This window comes from Hypanus sabinus, chromosome 5 (assembly GCF_030144855.1).
Source record: "Hypanus sabinus isolate sHypSab1 chromosome 5, sHypSab1.hap1, whole genome shotgun sequence".
NCBI lineage: Eukaryota > Metazoa > Chordata > Chondrichthyes > Myliobatiformes > Dasyatidae > Hypanus > Hypanus sabinus.
In genome coordinates, this window is record NC_082710.1 from 6,477,747 (window position 1) to 6,502,366 (window position 24,620).

General features: G+C 41.7%; 1 protein-coding gene across 1 annotated transcript in view; it reads right to left on the minus strand.

Moving 5' to 3' along the window:
- Positions 1–24,620, minus strand: part of adgrv1 (adhesion G protein-coupled receptor V1) — a 539,532-nt gene that overhangs the window by 343,841 nt on the left and 171,071 nt on the right. Inside the window, exons 32-38 of the mRNA XM_059969328.1 lie at positions 22,584–22,765; positions 19,752–20,563; positions 16,217–16,426; positions 8,651–8,781; positions 7,928–8,027; positions 6,157–6,336; positions 2,717–2,883 (exon numbers count right to left, since the gene is read on the minus strand). Coding sequence (XP_059825311.1) covers positions 2,717–2,883; positions 6,157–6,336; positions 7,928–8,027; positions 8,651–8,781; positions 16,217–16,426; positions 19,752–20,563; positions 22,584–22,765 — 1,782 coding nt within the window. The remainder of the gene's footprint in view (positions 1–2,716; positions 2,884–6,156; positions 6,337–7,927; positions 8,028–8,650; positions 8,782–16,216; positions 16,427–19,751; positions 20,564–22,583; positions 22,766–24,620) is intronic.

Below are 24,620 nucleotides of genomic sequence, written 5' to 3' on the forward strand. Positions count from 1 at the left end.
ATGCAATGAACCAGAATCAATCAGAGAGCTTAAAGTGAAAGAACCCTTAGGGAAAGTGATCATAATATGATCAAGTTCACCCAGAAATTTGAGAAGGGGAAGCTAAAGTCAGGTGCATCAGTATTACAGTGGAGCAAAGTAAATTACAGAGGCATGAGAGAGGAGTTGGCCAGAATTGATTGTAAAAGAACACTGGCAGGGATGACAGCAGAGCAACAAGGGCTGGAATTTCTGGAAGCAATTCGAAAGGCACAGGATATATACATCCTAAAGGAAAGATGACATAATTGTGGCTAACAAGTCAAAGCCAAAGAGAAGGCATACAATAGAGCAAAAATAGTGTGAAGCTAGAGGATTGGGAAGCTTTTAAAAACCAGCAGAAGGCAACAAAAAAGTCTTTAAGTAAAGATGTAATAAGAAAGTAAGCTAGCCAATAATATTAAAGAAGATACCATAAGTTACTTCAGATACATAAAGTGAACAAGAGATGTGAGAGTGGATATCAGAAGGCTGGAAAATGATGCTGGAGGTAGTAATAAGGGACAATGAAATGATGGACAGACTGAGTAAGTATCTTGCATCAGCCTTCACTGTGAAAGATACTAACAGTATGCAGGAAGTTCCAGGTGTCAGGGGTCATGAAGTGTGTGAAGTTACCGTATCTATTGAAAAGGTTCTTGGGAAATTGGAAGGTCTGAAGGCAGCTAAGTCATCTGGACCATATGGTCTACAAGCCAGGGTTCCAAACGAGGTGATTGAAGAGATTGTGGAGGCATTAGTAATGATCTTTCAAGAATCACTACATTCTGAAATGGTTCTGAAAACTGCAAAATTGTAAATTCACTCCACCCTTCAAGAAAGGGAGAGAGGCAGAAGAAAGGAAACTATAAGCCAGTTAGCCTGACCTCAGTGGTTGGGAAGATGTTGGAGTCCATTATTAAGGATAAGATTTAGGGTACTTGGAGGCACATGATAATATCGGCCGCAGTAAGCATAGTTTCCTCAAGGTAAAATCTTGCCAGGCAAATCTGTTGGAATTCTTTGAAGAAATAACAAGCAGGATAGACAAAAGAAAATTAGATGATGTTGTGTGCTTGGATTTTTCAGAAGGCCACACATGAGGCTGCTTAACAAGTTCTGAGCCCATGGCATTACAGGAAAGGTATTAGCATAGATATAGCAGTGGCTGACTGACAGAAGGCAAAGAATGGGAATAAAGGGAGCCTTTTCTGATTGGCTGCCAGTGACTAGTGGTGTTCCACAGGGGTCTGAGTTGGGACCGATTCTTTTTACATTATATGTCAATGATTTGGAATATGAAATTGATGGCTTTGCTGCAAAGCTTGCAGACAATATGAAGATAGGTGCAGGGGCAGGCAGTTTTGAAAATGTAGAGACTTAAACAGATCAGGAAAATGGGCAGAAAATGACAATGGAATACAGTGTCAGGAAATGATTGGTCATGCACTTTGGTGGTAAAAAATGAAAGGGTTAACTATTTTCCAAACGGAGAGAAAATACAAAAAGCTGAGATGCAAAGGGACTTGGGAATCCTTGTCCAGGATTTCCAAAAGGTTAATTTGCAGTTTGATTCAGTGGTAAGGAAGGTAAATTCAATGTTAGCATTCATTTCAAGAGGACTCAAATATAAAAGTAAGGATGTAATGTTGAGACTTTATAAAGCACTAGTGAGGCCTCACCTGGAGTATTGTGAGCTGATTTGGGCCCCTTATCTTAGAAAGGATGTGATAAAACTGGACGGGGTTCTAAAGAGGTTCTCGAAAATGAAAATGATTCCAGGATTGAACAGGTTGTCACATGTCGGGCAGTTGATGGCTCTGGGCCTGTATTCAGAATTCAGAAGAATGAAGAGTTACCTAACTGAAACTTATCGAATGTTGAAAGGCCTTGATAGAGTGAATGTGAAGAGAATGTTCCCTGTGGTGGAAAAGTCTAAGACCAGAGGACACAGCCTCGGATTAGAGGGACATCCTTTTAGAATAGCAATGAGGAGGAATGTCTTTAGCCAGAGAGTGGTGAATCTGTGGAATTCTTTGCCACAGGCAGCTGTGGAGGCCAAGTCTTTGTGTATATTGATCGATTCATGACTGGTCAGAGCACAAAGGGATATGAGAGAAGGCAGGAGATCAGGGCTGGGTGAAGAATTGGATCAGTCATGATGAAATGACGGAGCAGGCTCAGGGGGTCTGCTCCCATAGCTTATGGGCTTATCACAGAAACCAGTCAGCCCTCCATGGAATCTGTCAACACTTCTCACTGCCTTAGGAAAGCAGCAACACAAACAAAGATCCCATCCACCCCAGACATTCTCTATCCTCCTCTATCCTATTGGGTAGGAGATACAAAAGCTAAAAGCACACATCACCAAGCTCAAGGACTACTTCTATCCTGCTACCAAGCATTTGAACAGGCCACTTGTACAATAAAATGGACTCTTGGTTTCACAACCTACTTCGTTATAGTCTTACACTTTATCGTTTACCTCCCTTGCACTTTTCAGTAGCTTTACACTTTATTCCACAACATTAATGTGTTACCTTATTCTACCTCAATGCCCTGTTTTGAACTGTATGAACAGTATGAGGGACAAACTACGGTATGTTAGACGAAGATCAACTGAAGTTCATTTTGGTACATTGACAACAATAAACCAATACTGAATCATAGAAGTTTTCTGGAAAGAGTTTCAATTTACCTCTAAAATTGTGACATTTATAGCTGCAGTGGATTCTCCTTGCTCCATAATGACAAAACCAGATGTGAGCATAAAGTCCAAACCAGGCTCAGCCAGAGATCCATCATCAGTTTGGTTCAGACGGAGCAAAGATCCTTTGACTGTCTCAAATGTGATGTTAATGGCTCCTGAAGAACAAAAGAAAACTTCCATAAAGGAGAGACAACAGAAATGGACTCCAACAGAAAATCACTGTGGGAGCCTGTGATTTGCAGTTTTGACATAGTTGGGTGATTCAGCGGTTTGCTTTCTTTGAGAGGATTTTGGGAGGCAGTCGGCCTCGCGGCGAGGAGACATTTGACTCCATTTCACTGATTAAAGCAACGGGGAAGACTGAAACATCATGGCAAATGGGGAAGGTGAGCGGCAGCTGCCTGCGATTCGATCACTGGCGGGATCGCTCTTCTGCTGGAGAGGGGAGCCTGTGTGGCCGAGCCCTGTGCCGGAGAATGTGACTGGGGTTTTTCTGTGCTTTTAGGCATGGATATGGACTACAGACTTTTTCAGTCCTATAGCTTTCTATATTGTGCTTTCCGCCTGATCTTTCTCGTTTCTTTGTGTGGGAGAGGGGAGTTCAAGGGTTGATGATCGTGTCGCTGTTCTTTTTTTTTCTTGGTTTTGTGGCTATCTGCAGAAGTAGAATTTCCGAGTTGTATACTTTGATAATAAATGAACCGTTGAACCATTGAAATGGAATTGCAATCTCAGTCTTTAAGTAACATTCCACCATAACTACGCAAATCAACATTGATGAAATGGATGAAAGCTTGTGGGATGTCAGAGAGGAATTATTTCAGATGTGCAGTTACATGACTCTACTCTATTTCAGGCTGTTCCAGAGTTCGGAGTTAAATTCTGATGTGTTTCTGTGAGAAGTCTCAATACATCCTCCCTGTGAAATTCATGGATGCTCTGCTTTCTGCCATGGTCCAAAGATGTACTGCTTAGTCGATTAATTGGTCATTGTAAATTGTCCCATGATTGGGTTAGGGTTAAATCAGGGGTTGTCAGGGATGCTGGAGTGGCATGGCTCAAATTGCTGGAAGGCCTTACTCCTACTCTGCTCAGAGGTCAGGTCACCCATTGGAGAGCTACTGGTCCCATGTAACCCAGTACTACCAGTCGCACGGTCGGGTGGTCAGCAACTGAACTGGCTCCCCATCGTGAGCAGGAAGGCTAGACACCCTGCAGGACGGAAAACAAGACCTGTCAAAGAGCGGCAAACCCTCTCGTAGGGTCAACGGCCATCTAGCAAGCACGTGCCGTGAAGCGCAGAAAGGGCATCCCTTGCATCGAAGCTTGGTCTGGCCATTCACTGCAACAGAACTTCCCCCAGCCGTCTTGGACCCCACCATGCCACTGGATCCAGGAGGGGATGTCGAGAGTGTGGGTCTGGACCTGTGTAACCCCCTACTCACCTAAAACCCATTCACACACACGCTGTTCCTTTCTGAGGAGTAGAGTATCCTCACACACCCCAGTCCTGTAGCGATGGACAAGTGGCGAAGCTGTAGGCTTGAGCTGCTGGGAGCCGTAGTCACAAGTCTGCACGCAGGCAGCAGGGGGAGAGTGGTCGCACATGGATTACAGAGCGGAGATCCGGTGAGGCAGCACCCTCTGCGTCTGAGCAGCCCTGTTAGAGAGGCACTGCTCACCTTACAATTAGGGAAGGGCCTAGAAAAGGTGGCTCAAACAAAGCCCTCTCACACCAACCTGGCCAGTCTGCCGCGGCTGGCGGGAGGTCCGACTCCAGCGGTAAGAATCACAAGCAGAATCTGATCGTCGCTTCATGGAACATATGAACTCTGTTGGACAGTGGTAACTCTGATCACCCAGAGAGAGAGAGACGCACTACATTTGTTGCTTGTGTGCTCAAGGACTACAACATGTACATTGCGGCTCTCCAGGAGTCCCGACTCACTGGAGAGGGCGCGCTTTGTGAAGAGAAAGGAGGATACACATTCTCCTGGTCTGGCAGGCCCGAAGAAGAACGAAGAGAATCTGGTGTGTGCTTGACTATCAAGAACTGCCTCACAGCAAAGCTACCAACCCTGCCTGTTGCTGTAAATGACTGAACCCAGACACTGTGTACACCTCTGCAAGGAAAGCGCCACCTCACCATAGTCAACGTTTATGCCCCAACTCTGACTAATCCCAGCAAAGTCAAGGAGGCATTCTGCAGTGAGCTGAAAACCACCATCAGTAGGGTGGCAACTTCCGATAAGCTGCTGTTGCTATGCTCGGGTTGGCAAGGAGTTACTGTTCAGTAACAGTAATGGTCTACTGCTCCTCTCAATGTGCACAGAATTCAAACTGTGCATTAGTAACACACTGTTCAGATTGCCAGACAAGTTCAAATGCACATGGATGCATCCACAATCGAAAAGCTGGCATATCATTGACATAGTTAATGATGGAATGTCTTGAGAGGGAGAGGGAGGGGGGGAGAGAGAGAGAGGAGGAGGGAAGAGAGAGAGGAAGGGGGGGAGAGAGAGAGGAGGGGGGAGAGAGAGAGGGAGGGAGAGGAAGAGAGGGGAGGGAGAGGGAGGGGGGAGAGAGAGAGAGAGAGAGAGAGAGAGAGAGAGAGAGAGAGCGCTCTGTATCACTTAATAAATTTGTTTCTTTTTAAATCAGCACAAGACTAAGAATTCATGTACTACAAATTCCCCCTGTTCATCTGGACCATAGACCACAAGACATAGGAACAGTAGTAGGCCATTCAGCCCATCTAGTCTGCTCTGCCATTCAATCATGGCTGATTTATTATCCCTCTCAACACCATTCTCCTGCCTTGTTCCAGTAATCTTTGAAACCCTTAGAGATCAAGATCCTATCAACATCCACTTTAAATTTACTCAATGACTTGGCCTCTACAGTCATGTCTGGCAAAGAATTGCACAGATTCACCACCCTCTGGCTACAGAAATTCTTCCTCATCTGTGTACTAAATGGACGTCCATCTATTCTGAGTCCCTCTATCCCTAGACTCACCTACTATAAGAAACATCCTCTCCACATCCACTCCATCTAGCCTTTCAATATTCAAAAGGTTTCAATGAGATCCCCCCTTCTTTCTTCTAAGCTCCAGCATGTACAGGACCAGAGCCATCAAACATTCACTACGCTCCAAGGCTTTGCCATTCATCACACTTGGCACTCATACAACAGATGTAACCAAAATGAATTTATGTAACAGCACTTACGTCACCCCTTTGGTACCCAGACCGGTGATGAATTTCTATGTAATGACCTTCTTCCCTTCACTGGGAGCCCCTGCATAGATGCTGCCTGACCTGAGCTCCTCCATCATTGTCTGCCTGTGGCTCTGGATTTCCAGCACCCACAGAATCTCATGTTTATCATTTGATGCACTTAATTTGTTACGAACGATAGTACATTACCAAGGGTTCCAAAATCCCTCCTGATAAAGAGATGAATGACGCTGTTGCCTTCCTTAACAGAAATGGAGCGGGATGATTCAGAGAATGTCACTATTCCATATGGGTCATCACTGGCTTTCACTGTAAGAATGGCTTTGTATCCCAGACTATCAAGAACAGCAGCCCCCATTGAGGGAATGCCTGTCAAAGAAGAGAGAAAGAAAATCTGTTACTTTTCTTTAACACACAGATTAATTATCAGTGCAACCATTATACTTCAAATCATTACTGGGATCGATTCCCAGCGGTCGGTGAAGGTCAGAGGACAAAGTCAAAGGTCAAGGTCCAGAGCTTGGTAAATCAGGGGGTTGAAAGCCCGAAGGCTGAAGAGTGAAATTGGCGTGTCCGGAGGTACAGGCCAGTGGTCAAGCTTGTAAGTCCAGGTCAGGGACTGGAGATGAGAGGCTCAGTGTCTGCAAGTCTGAATCCAGGACCTAGGACCAGAGGCCTAAAGCTGGCCTGCCCTGGGGCTGGAAGCCTGACTGTGTCTATGAGTGGTTGGGTGGGATGCGGTGGGAAGGGGCTTGTTTTGCTGTTTGTTTTGTTTTGTTCTGTTGTTGTTGCTGTTGCTTTTGACATTCTGCTGAACATTATGCAGAATGCAGGTACTGAAATGTGCGATCACGCTTGTGGGCCGTACCCAGCACAGCCTTGGGCGTGTTGGTTGTTAACCCAGATGGCACACTTCACTGTTCATGCTGCTGCTGCTTGTGCTATTAGCACAGATAGAAATTGCCATTCAAATTTGTCGACAGTAAGCTACCCTAATTCAGCCACAAATCACTCTTCATAAAAATCCATGTCATTATTGGGTCGAATTGAGGGGAAAATTCCTCCTTTCTTGTTTATTTTCCCATAGTTCTCTTAAGAATCAGAATTGGGTTTATTATCACTGACATATATTGTGAAATTTGTTGTTTGGCAGCAGCTGTGCAATGCAAAACATATAAAAATTACTATACATTTTAATACGATTATATAAAAAATAAAGGGAGCAAAATAATTCAGTGGTGTTCATAGACTGTTGAAAACTGATTGTGGAGAGGAAGAAGCTGTTCCTGAAACATTTGTGTGTATGTCTTTAGGATCCTGTATGGCAGTAATGAGAAGGGGCCATGTCCTGGGTGGTGAGGGTCCACAATGATGGATGTCACATTCTTCAGGCATCGGCTTTTGAAAATGCCTTCATCAGATTCTCACCCAACCTCACTGAGGGAGACATTTAGAATGATTCATAAAATGAAAGAAACACTCAGCAGACTAGGGAACTTCAGGTATTCCTCTAAATCTTCTACGACCTTGAATGTAAACTTCATTTCTCATACTGTGGATGCTGTCTGACTCAGTGAGTGTTTACTGCATTTGCCAATGTTTAGTTCCACCAAATGTATTGTCCTCCTTCCCTTCATCCCATGGTCCATCCTCCTCTTCTATCAGTTTCCTTCCCATCCAGCTCTTTACCTTTGCCACCTATCACCTCCCAGCTTCTTACTTCATCCTCCTTCCCCACCACCTGGTTCCATTTATCACCTTCCAGCTGGCCCTCGTTCCCTACCCCACCACCACCACCTTATTCTGGCACCTTTCCACTTCCTTTCCAGTCCTGATGAAAGGTCTTTGTCTGGAATGTCAGCTATTTATCGATTTATAGTGGCTGTCTGACCTGCTGTGTTCCGCCAGCATTTTGTGCGTGTTGACCTGTATCTCACAAACATAATCTATGACTCGTTACCTTGAGTTCTGACATTTGACAAAATAATTCCATATTCCTCCTTTTCTTCAGGGATATCATCCTCGAGTATGTGGACCAGAAGTGATGCATTTAGAATGCCCTGTAGGGGTATGTAGATCAGAGAATGAACAGAATGAACAGAAAACAAAGAGGAAATCATAGGTCCAAATGTAGACTAACATCAAAATTTAAGATCAATAAGAAAAAAATTGCAATACAACCTTGAAAGAGGATCTGTGTTATCAGCCCTCCCCATGCAACTTAAAACATGCTTGCCTTCTCACTTCTCCCAATCCAATGAAGCTTCCTTGACCTGTAAAAGCTTCTCTCCCCACTGATGCTGCCTGATCTGATCTGCTGGTTGCTTCCTGAATTTTCTCTTTTGATTTGGATTTTCCATATCTACAGTTTTTATTTTAATTAGAGATACAGCACGGTAAAAGGCCCTTCTGGCCTGAGACTGTGCTACCCAATTACACCTATGGGACCCAATTAACCCTTGCGCCTTTGAAACCAGAGCACCTGGAGGAAACCCACACGGACATGTGGAGAATGTACAAACTCCTTACAGACAGCACCAGGAATTGAACCTTAGCTCTGAAACAGCGTTACACCAACTGCTCTGTTATCATGTCACTATGGCTAACAGGTGTGCACATTAAACAAAGGAAGTAACTAATTATGTTATGTAAATTTCACAAAGCATGCTTACTTATCATTTACCTCAGAGAGAAAAAGAGTCCCCCTAAAATCCACAAAATTCTCTTGGACATATTGCCCATTAATCTGCCAGTCAACAGTAACGTTTCCTCTTCCTGGGGAATCCCTTTCAATCCAGAGTAGCAAAGTTTCTCCTACAAATGAGGAATAAGAGTGACATTGAACATGCAACTCATTTCCCACCAGCCAGAAGCTGTAACTTTATCAGACATGCATCGTTCATTCATCTAATTAATCAAACACATCATGCACAAAGAAAGTATTGAGTGAAAGTGAAACTCCAAAAACAAGTATTTACCTTGCAGACCTTTGTTCAGCCTACAAATACCAAATGTACCAATACTGAATATTTAAGATTAAATCAAGTAAGTAAAGAACTTCTTTCCAAAGACTGTATCGGATCTGAAGTAACAATTATTTCATTCTCCTTTAAACTTGAGTATAGGAAATGACTTTAAACAATCTTGAAATTATGGACTGAAGTGTTTTCATGGAGAAGAAAGGAGGCCAGTGAATTTTGGAGAAAGACAGGAAAATCATAAATTTCACTATCACTGCAAATGGGAACATCTGCTGATTAGGAAAGGAGTAGAACATTCATCTCCTCCAGCCTGCTCTGGCATTCCATTAGATCATCTGGCCAAATCTTCAATGAGAACTCAGTCTGTCAGGAAGTGGAAGGCAAGCAGCAGGCCAGGCTGTCATGAATATACACTCAGAGGCCACTTCTTAGATATATCTCTACACCAGCTCATTAATACAGTATCTAATCAGCCAATCACGTGGCAGCAACTCAGTGCATAAAAGCATGCAGACATGGTCAAGAGGTTTAGTTGGTGTTTAGACCAAACATCAGAATGGGGAAGAAATGTGATTTAAATGACTTTTACTGTGGAACAATAGTCTTTCTGGTGTTGTTTGAGTATCTCAGAAATTCCTGATCTGCTGGGGTTCTCACATACAACAGTCTCAAGAGTTTAATGAGAATGTTGCGACAAACAAAAAAAAAGTGAGTGGCAGTTCTCTGGGCAAGAATGCCTTGTTAATGAGGAGAATGGCCAGTCTGGTTCAAGCTGACAGAAAGGAGACAGTAACTCAAATAACCACATGTCACAAAAGTGGTGTGCAGAAGACATCTCTGAACACACATATTGAACCTTCAAGTGGGTGGGCTGCAGCAGCAGAAAATTACAAACATACACAGGATGTACAAGACCACAAACAAACACAGGACATACAGGACCACGAACAGACACAGAACATAAAGGACCACGTACGGACATAGGATATACAAGACCATGAACATACACGGGAGGTACAGGACCAAGAACATACACAGGACATAGAGGACCACAAGCAGACACTGGACGTGCAGGACCATGAACATACACAAGATATATAGGACCACAAACAGACACTGGACATACAGGACCACAAACAGACACTGGACGTGCAGGACCATGAACATACACAAGATATATAGGACCACAAACAGACACTGGACATACAGGACCATGAACATACACAGGAGGTACAGGACCACGACATATACAAGACATATAGGAAGTGCCTAAACAAGTGGCCATTGAGAGCATTTGTAGCAGTCAAGAAAGTTTTTAGAGAATTGATGAGGAAGACTAGAAAAGATGTGAAAGGAGTATAGTACAAGAAGATGAAACTGAAGCAAAATTAGCAAAAAGGAACATCTCACACTTACCGAAAACTAGATTTAGTAATTCATGCCCAATGATTCATTTTGTATTTATCTATGTTTAACTATTGCTAGAATTCACACATATGCCAGATAATTCTCTTGTGATTTTTGTATTTTCTTCAAAAACGCCAACAAGAAAATTACTCTCAGGGTAGGATATGGTGACTTATACGTACTTTGATAATAAATTTAGTTTAAAGTTTGAAGCATGCAGAATAGAAAGTGATCCAAACTCTTCCAAATAAGCTTGAACTTAATGTGCTACTTACTGCAAACACAATTCAACAAAGCTATTGTGTAAAACGTGCACAAAAGAGAAAAGAAACAAGCAAGTTTCAAATATTTTGTCAATAATGACTCATGGATTGTTGTTGAACTCCAATCACTAAATATTATATTTTGCCGTGAATATTGCAGCTTTATATTGTGAAATGCTTTTGCTCAATACAGCTCCTCTCAAAGAATGAATTGCAAATGCACAACAGAACATGCAACAATACATGCAATTAACTTCACTGCAGTTTAATTTGCAGTAAAGTTAAACAATAAGACAACACAAATGTAGTTTGAAATATTCTTCCCAGTCTTCATGGTGTAAAGTATTTTTGCTGAGTTCTACAATAGAATATTGGCATGTTGTATGTACCAGCCACATTAGTGTCACAACACTGCATGCTAAAGCTATTGACAATGCATAACTATATGAAAAGCATGCAGAAAATTTTATATAGTTGCATCTACCTGAAAAGTCAAAAGTTATGTAAATGTTAAACATTGATTTTATGCAAAAAAAATAAGAAAGGGTTTGAACAATCATAAAATTGGATGACAAATTGGTTTCAATAGCAAATTACATTCTGCAAAAATAAGTCTGGATAAAACCATAAAACAAATGAAGAATCCATTATTATTAGTGAAAAAAACACACTGAATGTTGCAGCTGAAAATAATTTGTGAAAAATCCACAAAAATTGCTTTACAATTTAAGAGAAAAAACCAATCTAATATAGCTGACCAAAACATAAGAATTGACATCAAAATTAAGTTAACAGAATGTGATAATATATCTGAAATATTAAAAAGTTTTGAAAAAAGCTGAACTGAACATCATAATTCTGTTAAAAAAAATTTTAAATCTCTTGATGTTTACATTTACATAGCAAACATTGCAATAATAAAGCTTATAAATTTCCCAAAGTATTGCAATCACATAATCATGATTTTTCATTGGTAAAAATTGGGATTATAAACTGCTACAAACAACATTGCATTGTGGGTACACACAGTACTGCATTGGCTTTTAAATATAACAAAACAAATTACAGGAAAAAAGTCCTGACAAAGGGTCTCGGCCCGAAACGTTGACAGTACTTCTCCTTATAGATGCTGCCTGGCCTGCTGTATTCTACCACCATTTTGTGTGTGTTGTTACAGGAAATATTGCACACATTTCAAGTGTGTAATACAATACTGAATGTTACAGGTCACATAGAAAAATTCCAACTTTGTGCAAATTCTGACCTTGACCTCCAAGCAGCGAGTCTCTTCCTCAAAGATTACAACCTCTAATTACACACATAATTATTTTATAACTATTTATTTGATAAAGGTATGCAAAATTCTGAGGTGTAGAGATAGGGTAAAAGCAAGCGGGTTTTTTTCCACTGAGGTTGGTTGGGACTACAACTTGAGTTCATGGGTTAAGGTTGAAAGGTGAAACATTTAAGGTGAACATGATGGAAAACTACTTCATTCAGAGGCTCATGAGAGTGTAGAATGAGCTGCCAGCACAAGTGACATATATGAGCTTGATTTCAAAACTTAAGAGAGGTTTGGAAAGGTACATGGATTGCAGAGATATGCAGGGCTATGGTCAAGGTGCGGGTTGATGGGGTAGGCAATTTAAATGGTTCAGCATGGACTAGATGGGCCAAAGGGACTGTTTCTGTCCTGCACTTTTCTATTGCTCTATGTTTAAGTGTTTCCTTCAATAGAATTTCCAAGATATATTTCAACAAGAGCATTTCATCTTTGAAATAGTTTTTTAAATTATCCTGAAAGTGAAATTGTACTGAAATAATAGACTACATGTTGTGGAATAGCTATACCTTCCATAGTAATATTGACATTATATAGAACTTACACTATTCTTCCACTATGTGGTGCTTCATAATTATTACTTTCAATCTGTGCTATCTGCTGTTATTAAAGTAATGGCAAAAGCCTTCTGCATTGTCATTGAGGGATCAGCAGAGGAAAGGGTGAGCAGTTTCAAGTTCCTGGGTGTCAGCATTTCTGAAGACCTATTTTGGGCCCAACATACTGATGTAATTATGAAGAAGGCATGACAGCAGCTATATTTTATTAGGAATTGGAGAAGATGTGGTATGTCACCAAACACTTCCACAAATTTTGACAGACGTACAATTGAGAACACTCTAATCAGTTGCCTCACCGTCTGGAATGGAGGGGCCATGGTACGGGATCAGAGAAAGCTGCAGAAAGTTGTAAACTCAGCCAGCTCCATAATGCTCCAAAGACCTCATCCCTGGGAGAGGAAGGATCCTCAAAGAAGGGGATAACTTAAAAGAATGCCCAGGACAAAGGACTCTAGCAAGCTGCTGTCAGCAGCTGGTGGTTCAGTAGGGAAGATGGGCTTAAGAAGAAGACAACACATAGGCTGCAGAGCCTGGAGTGTCCTATTTTTCATGTTCTATGTTCGAATTGGGAAGTAATTATGATCAAGTTTGAAAGCAAATCCAGATTTGCTTCAGATTTGTATACTTGGGTTAACAAGCCAGACCAAGCTGTGTCAGTTCTAATTATTTTAAAGTTAGAAGAACATCAGTACTTAAGTTTGTCATTGTTGTTCCTGTTTTGTTTGGGGCCCTTATCACTGCGTCTCTCGTACCCCACTATAGCCATCCAATAATAATCTGTGCTTCTAACTATGCAAAATCATTACATATCTAGATTTCTTTTGAATTACACTTAAACCTGTAGTAATTAATATTTCTTCATCAACTATTTAAAAGCCAATACACCATGGGATTTAAACAACACTGATGATTCTTTTTGACTATCAGAGTTGTGCTTTTGTGTCATCTCTGACAGACAAATCAGAAGCATTTATGCAGACACACCGTGAAAAATATCAGCACAGCCCACATCACTAAAGGCTTTAAAAAGATGCCATCTGTAATAATTCCATCATTTTTACATAAGTATTAATTGTAGTTTGAGAAGACAGTGGGAGAGTTTGCAGAAGGTAATGCTCCCATTCACTTACACACCGAAAATACATTAACCAAATTTTTATTCTCTCTTTAAAGATAGTAGGATGAATTATAAATAAGCTTCTGGAAAAATGACAATTATAGATGGCTCCCTCAACATTCCTAAATATTATAAATCATGTTTAAGTACAATAATAATTGCCCCCATTATATTCTTAAGAAACCTTGAGCAACTACAAACACATACTGTACATATTTAAAGCAACAATACTCAAAGATGTTATTTATGAACTCAAAATATGCTTGACAAACATGATTTATAATAATATCTTTCCAGAAGAATGTATAACCATTTGGACAAGAATCCAAAAGGAAGCAGAGCATGGATTGTTTCTTCCATCCTGTCAGAAAGGGTCAGTAACATCGTAAGAATCCCACCCACTCTACTCATGGACTCTTTGTCCCACTCCCATCAGGGACGAGGCTACAGAGCATCCACACCAGGACCACCAAACTCAAAAACAGTTACTTTTCCCCAGGCAGTAAGACTGATCAACACTTCCACCCACCAACCCCCTTCCCCGACATTACTTTATAATTTTGTGTCAGAGTTGCCTTCTGCATATGGACATACAATCAATGAACATAATCTATCATATAGATAATTATATTTATTGTTTTTTTAATCATTGTGTTCCTTATCTTATAGTGTGTTTTTGTGCTGCATCAAATCCAGAGTAACACCATCTGCTATGGAGGGACCACTGCACAGGATCAAAAAAAGCTGCAGGATGCCATAAACTCAGCCAGCTCCATCATGGACACTAGCCTCCCCAGTATCAAGGACATCTTCGAAAGGAGATACCTCAAAAAGGTGGCATCCATCATTAAGGGCCCCATCACCCAGAATGTGCCCTCTTCTCATTGCTCCCATCAAGGAGGAGGTACAGGAACCTGCAGACACACACTCAATGTTTCAGGAACAGCTTCTTCCCCTTCATCATCAGATTTCTGAATGGACAATGAACCCATGTACACGACCACAAACAAAAGAAAGCCTGCAGATGCTGGAAATCCAAGCAACGCACACAAAATGCTGGAGGAACTCAGCAGGCCAGGCAGCATCTATGGAAAAGAGTAAACAGTCGATATTGCGGGTCAACATCCTTCAGCAGGACTGGAGAAAAAAAGGTGAGCAGTCAGAGCAAGAAGGTGGGGGAGAAGAGGAAGAAACACATGGTGATAGGTGAAACTGGGGGGTAGGGTGAAACTGGGGGGTATGGTAAAGCAAAGAGCTGGGAAGTTGATTAGTGAAAGAGGTACAAGGCTGGAGAAGCGGGGTCTAATAGAGGACAGAAGGCAATGGAAGAAAGAAAAAGAGGGAGGAGCACCAGAGGGAGGTGATGTGGAGGCAATGAGATAAGGTGAGAGAGGGAAAAGGGGATGGGGAATAGAGAGAGCAGGGCATTACTGGAGGTTAAAGAAATCGATAATCATGCCATCAGATTGGAGGCCACTCAGACAGAATATAAGGTGTTGTTCCTCCGATCTCAGTGTGGCTTCACCACGACAGTAGAGGAGGCCATGGATGGACATGTTGGAATGGGAAATAGGATTAAAATGTGTGGCCACTGGGAGATCCCCTTTCTTCTTCCTTCCATGGCCTTTTGTCCTCTGCTACCCAACCTCCCCTTCTCCAGCCCTGTATCTCTTTCACCAATCCACTTCCCAGCTTTTCACTTCATCCCTCCCCCCTCCCAGTTTCACCTATCACATTGTGTCTCTTCCTCTCCTCCCTCACCTTCTTTCTGCCTCATCTTCCCCCGTCCCAGTCCTGCTGAAGGGTCTTGGCTCAAAATGTCAAATGTACTCTTTACCTGTTGAGTTACTCCAGCATTTTGTATGTGTTCCATATACACTTCCTCACTTTGTTTTTGCTCTCTTTTTGCATTACTAATTTAATTTAATTTTTCATTCTTATAGTTTATAGCTTTTTAAATTAGGTATTGCAACGTACTGCTGCCAAAAAAAACAAATTTCACAACATGTGCCAGTGATATTAAACCCAATTTTGATTTGAATTAAATGAAATGTCATTAAACAATCATGAATCTTGAAAATGTTGTATAATAAAACAATACTAATATCTCCTCAATTAACAATTTCCAGCTGACCATTAGTAAGAGTTATCCTGTTGCTGGCCACTGATATTATTCAGCAGCTAGTCCAAAGAAGTTTAAAAGCAGCAACACTTTTATCTATACTTTGGTGCACAATTATTGTCACTTCATCCTGGATGTGATTATCCTTAATTTTCCCATCATTTGCAAATTACACTGCCGTTTATAAAATGGCGTAGGTGTTTCTCAAACATTATAGTTTTTATCCAGTCACTGTACCAGGAGGATAAAATAAATATAATGTCACAAAAATGAACTGTTTTACATAGTGTACACACAGAATGGTGGTTATTTATTCTATCCTCCAATATTCTTCCTTTAAAAGTAAGTTAAAATATACATCATGGTTAGGATCTGAAAGTCAGACTTAGAGATGGTATGACACTGTTGAAATTGATGACGGTTACCAGGAGTGTTATCATTAAACACAGAAACCCACCTTCCTGTCCCGTAACTGAGCGTGAGGATGCGTGAAAACTAATGACTCCTGCAACATAATCGCTGGCTAGAATGACCACAGTGACCGTATCAGAGCTGGGCAGAATTCGGCTGCCACCTTCAGTATGTGTCAAGCGGACCACAATGGTCTCATTGCCTTCTGGTTCTTCATCATCTACGATTACTAATGTGACAACTCTCTTATTTTCACCTGCAAGAGAAAAAAAGCTTTTACTTTTAAAAGTACCATCCTTAATGGTTTAAAATATAGGCCTAGATAGAGTAGATGTAGAATGAAAGGGTTAATGCATGAGGAGCGTTTCATGGCTCTGGGTCTGGGAGAATGAGGGGGATCTCATTTAAACCTATCAAATATTGAAAGGCCTAGACAGAATGGCCATGAAGAGGATGCTTCCAATAGTGAGGGAGTCTTAGGACCAGAGGACACAGTCTCCGAATAGAGGGCCATCCCTTCCAAAGAGATGAGGAGGAATTCATAAGAACATAAGAGATAGGAGCAGGAGTAGGCCAACCGGCCCCTTAAGGCTGCTCCGCCATTCATCAAGATCATGGCTGATCCAATCTTAACTCTAGTTTTCACCGAATCCCACAAGGCAACAGTGCCAACCAACAGGGCACCATGCTGCCCATTTTATTTTATTATTCATCCCGCCCAAACCCATGTGATCACCTGGGGGGGAAAAAAAAACGATTTGCCAATTGAGGAGAAAAAATCTGGAAAATGCCTCTCCGACCCATCCAGGCTATCGAAAACTGGCCCAGGAGATCACATGGCTGATCTAAACCTAGCCTCATGTCCACTTACTTGCTCGCTCACCGTATCCCCTAATGCTATTTTTATCCAGGAAAATGTCTATCTCCGTTTTGAATTTATTGAGTGTAGTTGCTTCCACAGCTCTCTGGGGCAGTAAATTCCACAGCCCCACTACCCTCTGAGTGAAGAAATTTCTCCTCATCTCAGTCCTGGAACGGCATCCCCTTATTTTAAGATTATGCCCCCTAGTCCTAGTTTCACCCATCATTGGGAACATTCTCCCCACAACCACCCAATCAAGCCCCTTCACAATCTTATATGTTTCAATAAGATCGCCTCTCATTCTTCGGAACTCCAATAAGTAGAGTCCCAATCTACTCAACCTCTCATCATACATCAACCCACCCATCCCCGGAATTAACCTAGTGAACCTTCTCTGCACTGCCTCGAGAGCCAGTATGTCCTTTCTTAAATACGGTCACCAGAACTGCACGCAGTACTCCAGGTGTGGTCTCACCAATACCTGGTACAACTGCAGTAAGACCTCCCTGTTCTTATACTCCATCCCCCTAGCAATAAAAGCCAGCATTCCATTGGCCTTCTTGACCACCTGCTGCACTTGCATACTAACTTTTTGTGTTTCCTGCACCAGGACCCCCAGATCGCTTTGCACAGAAGCACTTTCCAGTTTCTCTCCATTTAGATAATAACTTGCTCTATTATTTTTCCTGCCAAAGTGCAAGACCTCACACTTGTCAGTATTATATTTAATCTGACAAATGTCTGCCCAATCACTCAGCCTATCTATGTCCCCCTGCAGGGTTTCAATGTCCTCCGCACTCATTACACTCCCTCCCATCTTTGTGTCATCAGCAAACTTCGATACGTTGCACTTAGTCCCTTTCTCCAAATCATTAATATAGATTGTAAAGAGTTGGGGTCCCAACACCGACCCCTGCGGAACACCACTAGTCACCAACTGCCAGTCTGAGAATAAACCATTTATCCCAACTCTCTGTTTTCTGTTAGAAAGCCAATCCTCCACCCATGCCAGAATATTATCCCCAATCCCATGATTTTTTACTTTAAGTAATAATCTTTGGTGTGGCACCTTGTCAAATGCCTTTTGGAAGTCCAAATACACCACATCCACTGGTTCCCCTTTATCTACCCTATATGTTATGTCCTCAAAGAACTCCAACAAATTTGTCAAACACAACTTCCCTTTTGTAAAGCCATGCTGGCTTTGTCCTATTAAGCTATGTTTATCCAAATGCCCTGTTACTGTTCCCTTAATTATCGATTCCAACATTTTGCCAACCACAGATGTTAGGCTAACTGGCCTATAATTCCCAGCCTTCTGTCTATTGCCCCTTTTAAATAAGGAGTTACATTAGCATTTTTCCAATCTGCTGGGACCATTGCCGAGTCCAGCGAGTTTTGAAAAATTATCACTAATGCATCCACAATCCCGACCACCACTTCCCTTAAGACCCTAGGATGCAAGCCATCCGGTCCAGGGGATTTATCCACCTTCAGTCCCATTAATTTATCGTACCATTTCCTTGGTGATTTGAATCGTAGTTAGCTTCTCTCCCCCTAGAGCCCACTGTTTATCCAGTGTTGGGATATTTTGAGTGTCCTCTACTGTAAAAACTGATACAAAATATATGTTCAGCATTTCCGCCATCTCCATGTCCCCTACCATTAATTTCCCGGTCTCATCTTTTAGGGGACCAACATTTACTTTAGCCACCCTTTTTCTTTTTATGTAACTATAAAAACTCCTACTATCTGCTTTTATGTTTTTCGCCAATTTACTTTCATAATCTATCTTCCCCTTCTTAATCAATCTTTTTGTTATTTGCTGCTGATCTTTAAAAGCTTCTCAATCTTCAATCTTCCCACTAGATTTAGCTACCTTATATAACTTTCTTTTTAGTCGTATACTTTGCTTTATTTCTTTACTTAGCCACGGATAACTATTTTTTCTTTTACACCCTTTTTTCTTCAGTGGAATATATTCTTCTTGATAGTTGTAAACTATTGCCACAGACGGCTGTGAAAGCAAGTCTTTGGGTATATTTAAAGCAGAGGTTGATAGGTTCTTGATTAATAAGGGCATCAGAGGTTACAGGGAGAAGACAAGAGAATGGGGTTGAAAGGAATAATAAATCAGCCATGACGGAATGGCGGAGCAGTCTTCGTGGGCTGAATGGTCTAATGCCACTCTTATGTCTTATGGTTTAAAATCTGTCCTTTCTTTGAATTTATTATTTACAGATACAGTATGCATTGGAATTAATATTTTCTGTGTCACAAAAGCTGAATTAGAACAGCTGTTAAATAGACAGAGGTGCAACATTTATCCTACGCAAAATGTTGGAGGAACACAGCAAGTCAGGCAGCATCTATGGGGAGAAATAAACAGTCGACATTTCAGACCGAGAACCTGGAAAGGAACCGTGAAGAAGCCAGAATAAATACTGTAGGTTGTGAGGGTGGAGTATAGCTGGGAAGTGATAGGTGAGACCAAGTGAATGGGAAGTAGGCTGGTGGTGGGGGAGGAAGGATAAAGTAAGTTAGTAGGTGAAAGCTGGGAAAGGTAAAGGCCTGAAGAAGGAATGGGATAGGAGAGTGGACCATGCGAAAAGGGAATTAAGAGGGGCACTTTACCTATTAATGTGGCCACAGATTGTGACACCTGCACAAATATAATGCTTGTTTTCGGAAAGGTATTTTCATGAATACACCATCCTACCTTCGGCAAATGTTAATATTTCACCATCACCAACGAAATCTATGTTTCTCGTAGCTGTGCCACCAACCACACTCCACTGCACCGTCACCTCACCAAGACTTCCACCGCTTCTGTCTACCATAAGCTGCACTGTCACCTCTGCTTCCTCTCTTACTTCAAGGTAGCTCCCTTTCTCTGTAGCATTAATGTTCACCGAGTAAAGCAGAAAGGTGCCAAATGCATCTCCGTTCATGGTTATGGTAACCGTTGCAACATCTGGCCATTCAATTGTGGGCTGGTTTTCTGGAGTGACCACCTCGTTCAGCAGTTCCACACTTAGAAGCAAAACAGCAAACTTTTCATCGCGTTCTGGTAATGTGTCTGTTTGTATTAAAACTGAGAGATTCGCGGACTCATCTCCTTCCTGCATGATCACCCATTGTCTGGAGATTGGCTCATAGTCAGAGCCAGCTGTGGCCTGAGATCTCAACAGGGTGGACACCTTAGAACTATTCTTGCGATATGTTGCAAACTCTGCGCTGGGGGACAGAATGTCAGCTGCTGAAATTGTCCAGGAGCAATTGGCCTGGCCAGAGACGTTGCTGAATGAGAAAGCCAAGCAAGCCTGTTCTTTCAGACAAAAAGCTGCACATGCATGAAAAGCATCCACCTCCAGAGAAACATTCAGCTGAAACACAGGTTGTCCATTTGTGATTCCACGATCTGGAGATTCATAATAAAAGAGCAGGTCCTGCCCTTCTGTTATCAAAAGCTCCAAAACATCAATCGTCGAGGTGCAGTAAAAGATTCGCAGTTGCCCAAAATGTCCTCCGCTAAATGGAAAGTGAACACAAGTAGAATACCATCAGAAAACATGAACAGATACTGAATTCACTCATGCATCCAAACTTCAAACTAAATATTCAGGCACAGCACAAGTAAATGTCAAAAGTATCATTATGTTAAGGGCTGTCTGGGGTAGGCTTTATTTTTATACACAGAATAGCTACTGCCGGGTGGTGGTGGTTAAGGCAGATACGTTAGGGACATTTAAGAACCTCTTGGATAGGTAGGTAAATGAAAGAAAAATGGAGGCCTTGGGCTGTGTAGGAGGGAAGGACTAGATTGATTGTGAAGTTGGTTTATATACGCACTATAGATTGGCACAACATCATTTGCCGAAGAGTCCGTACTGTACTTTTCTATATTCTAAATAAGTTTTAACAGAGTCGTTACAGTGAAGATATCATGTCTTTATTTAACTAAGCAACAAATTTAAGGATGAGAGGTATCTTGACAGAGGTGTACACAATGATGAGATATAGATTGAGTGGACAACCAAAGAATTTTTCCCAGGGTGGAAATGGCTAAAATGGATATTGTCGAGCACCTTCACTCCATCTGCCCAAAGCAGAAGGTCCAAGTGGCCAACAATTTTAATTCCTATCCCAATCAGACATGTCAGCCCATGGCCTCCTCTTGTGTCACAAAGAGACCACCCTCAGGGTGGAGGAGCAACATCTTATATTCTTTCTGGGTAGCCTCCAACCTGATGGCATGGATATTGTTTTCTATGACTTCCAGTAATTTATTTTTTTTCTCTCGTTCCCTTCTCCCTTCACTCTTTTTCTATTCCCTGTACTGGCCTCTTACCTCTTCTCCTCACCTGCCAATCAACCCCCACCCTCAGTGTCCTTCCTTCCCTTTATCCCATGGTCCACCTACCTCTTCCATCAGATTCCCTCACCTTCAGCCCTCTACCTTCCCCACCCACCCAGTTTCACCTATCACCTTCTAGCCATCCTCCTTCTCCTCCCCCCCCCCACCTTTTTATACTGGCATCTTCCCCCTTCCTTGCCAGTCCTGACGAAGGGTCTCTGCCCAAAGCATTGACTATTTATTCATTTCCACAGAGGCTGCCTGACCTGCTGAGTTCCTTTAGCATGCTGTGTGTGTTGCTCTATATATTACCAAATGCTGCTTTGCCTTTGAATGGTGGAAACATTTAATAGCTAACATGGGCCTGTGCTCAAAAAAGCCTGAAGATTTCCATCACGGAAAGATATTTGAGAACCAAATAGTTTTTTACAACAATCTAATAATTTCACGATCCACTGTTTTGCATGGTAGGAGGCTGATTCATTTATTAAGGGATTGAGAATGAATACTTTGATAATAAATTTTATTTACTTATTTAGAGACACAGCACAGGCCCTTCCGACCCAGCAAACCCATGCCACTTAGTTACAGCGATGTGAACAATTAACCTACCAACCCATATGTCTTTGGAATGTGGGAGGAAGCTGGAACTACCAGCGGAAAACCATGCGGTCACAGGGAGAATGTACAAACTCCTTACAGACAGCGAAGGAATTGAACCCAGGTTACTGGTACTGTAATAGTGTTATGCTAACTGCTATAATAGCATTCCAGAAGAGATTTTCATTTTTTTCTCTATTTCATGCAAGTTCTGTTAGTCTCAACATGATTATATTGTGAAGCTTTTGGGGTGTCATTGTATCGTAGCAGATAGCACGTTATTGCAGCTCAGAGCATTGGAGTTCAGAATTCATTTCCAGCATCCTCTGTAAGAAAGTCTGAACATTAATACCACGAGAGCATGGGATTCCTCAGGGTGCTCCAGTTTCTTCTCAGGGCCCAAGGATGTTAATTTGCTATTATAGATTGTCCTGGGATTAGGCAAGGATTAAATAGGTGGGTTGCTAGGTGGCACAGCTCTATGGGCTGGAAGGGTCTGTTCCTCACTGTACCTCTAAAGTCAGCTCACGTTGTACCCAAAATGCCACAATCAAAAAGAACTTAATTTGTAAACTTTCATAGCAGATGGCACACCTTCTGGCCACGGTGATATTTTCTCTGGAGTTACTTTCCAGTGGCTCTTGGACTTTGTAAGCTGTGTGTGTGAAATGAACAGTACCATAAGGGTTGTCATTCGCTGGAACAATAATATTCACCATATCGTTTCTCCCAATGGAGCTCCCATAGGAAGAATGGGTAAGTTTCACCTGAATGACCTGAAAGAGAAGGATCAATTTTAAACACTTTACCAGCCACATTAAAACTGATGTCAAAGTTAGTTTTTTGAAAAGGAGTAGCCATTAGTTAAATTGAAATTTCCAGGCAAAAATTCTGCTTTAAAAGTGGGCCCCAGTAGGTTTTTACCCACCTGCACCTTCTCCAACATCAAGCAGAAGACAAAAAAGCCCGCATGCACATACCACCAAAGTTCAATGTCCACAGTAAATTTATTTTTGAAGTACATACATGTCACAACCCTGAAATTTGTTTTTGTGGATATTCACAATAGATTAAAAAAAACAATAGAATAAATGAAAAAACCACACACAAGACAGACAGTCAACCCATGTGCAAAAGACAACTGTACAAATACAAAAAAAAATCAATAAATATTGAAAACATGAGATGAAAGGGTCCTTGAAAGTGAGTCCTTAAGTTGTTGAGACAGTTCAATGTTGGGATGAGTGAAGGTTATTCCCTCTGATTCAAGAGCGTGATGGTTGAGGAGTAATAACTGTTCCAAAATCTGTGAGTCTTGAGGCTCCTGTATCTTCAGGTTTATTACTTTATCAAGGTATTGGTTTATTATTGTCACATGAATGGTGATACTGTGAGGAGCTTGTCTTACACACTGTCAATACAGTTTAAATCACTGCACAGTGCACTGAGCTGGAACAAGGTAAAACAATAACAATTCAGAATAAAGTGTGATTAGGGCTGATAATAAAAGTTATAGTCTCAAAGAAATATTAGTAATGCCTCTTGTAATTCATAAACTACTACTGGAATTAGTTTATTATTGCCACTTGTACCAAGATACAGTGAAAAGCTTGCCTTGCTTACTGCTCATGCAGATCAGTTCATTACACAGAGCACCGACATAGAACAAGATAAAACAATAACATAATGCAGAGTAAAGTGTAACGGCTACAGAAAAAGTTTAGTGCAGATAAACCATAAAGTACAAGATCATAACGAGGTAGATCACGAGACCAAGAGTTCATTTTGTCATACAAGAAGTCTAGTCAAGAGTCCAATAATGGTGGGGTAGAATCTGTCCTGTTGGAATGGTTAATGGGATGTTGAATTGAAATGGGTGGCCAAAGTGAAATCCTGTCTGTTGTGGTGAATGGCGCGTACGTGTTTAATGAAGTGATTGCCCCACCTGTGTCGGGTCTCAATGAAGTAGAGGAGGCCACACCAGGAGCACTGGATACAGTAGATGACCCCGACAGACTCACAGATGAAGGGTCCCCTCACCTTGAAGAACTGCTTGGGGCCCTAAATGACCAAACTGGTTCACACTGTCTTTGATAAGTTATCGAGAGCCTTCGCCTGATTAAAGCACTTGAATCTATGTTTCAAAATGCTGTTATTGCCATTACACTTTGGAGCAGAATTAGGCCATCTAGCCCATCGAGTCTGCTCTGCCATTTCATTATGGCTAATTTTATCCCTCTCAACTCCATTCTCCTGTCTTCTACCCATAACCTTTGACGTCCTGACTAATCAAGAACCTATCAACCTCCGCTTTAAATATATTCAGTGACTTGACCTTCACAGCCATCTGTGGATACAGTGAAAAGCTTGTCTACAGCTTACAAAATCAAAGCATTACACAGTGCACTGAGCTATAATAAGTTAAAGGGGCAGAGCTAAGAAGTCACGAGAGGGTGGCTTCTTCAAACTCATCTATGAATCAGCTTTAATTTCTTTTTAATATCTCTTTTTTCCCTTTTCAAAGTGGATGGGGTTCCATGCGAGTCCATAATCTGCAGATGCACTCAAACTGTGGTTCTTTACAGAGGTTCCTGTGCCCCAAGCTTCCCAACGGGCCGTTTTCTCAGTGTC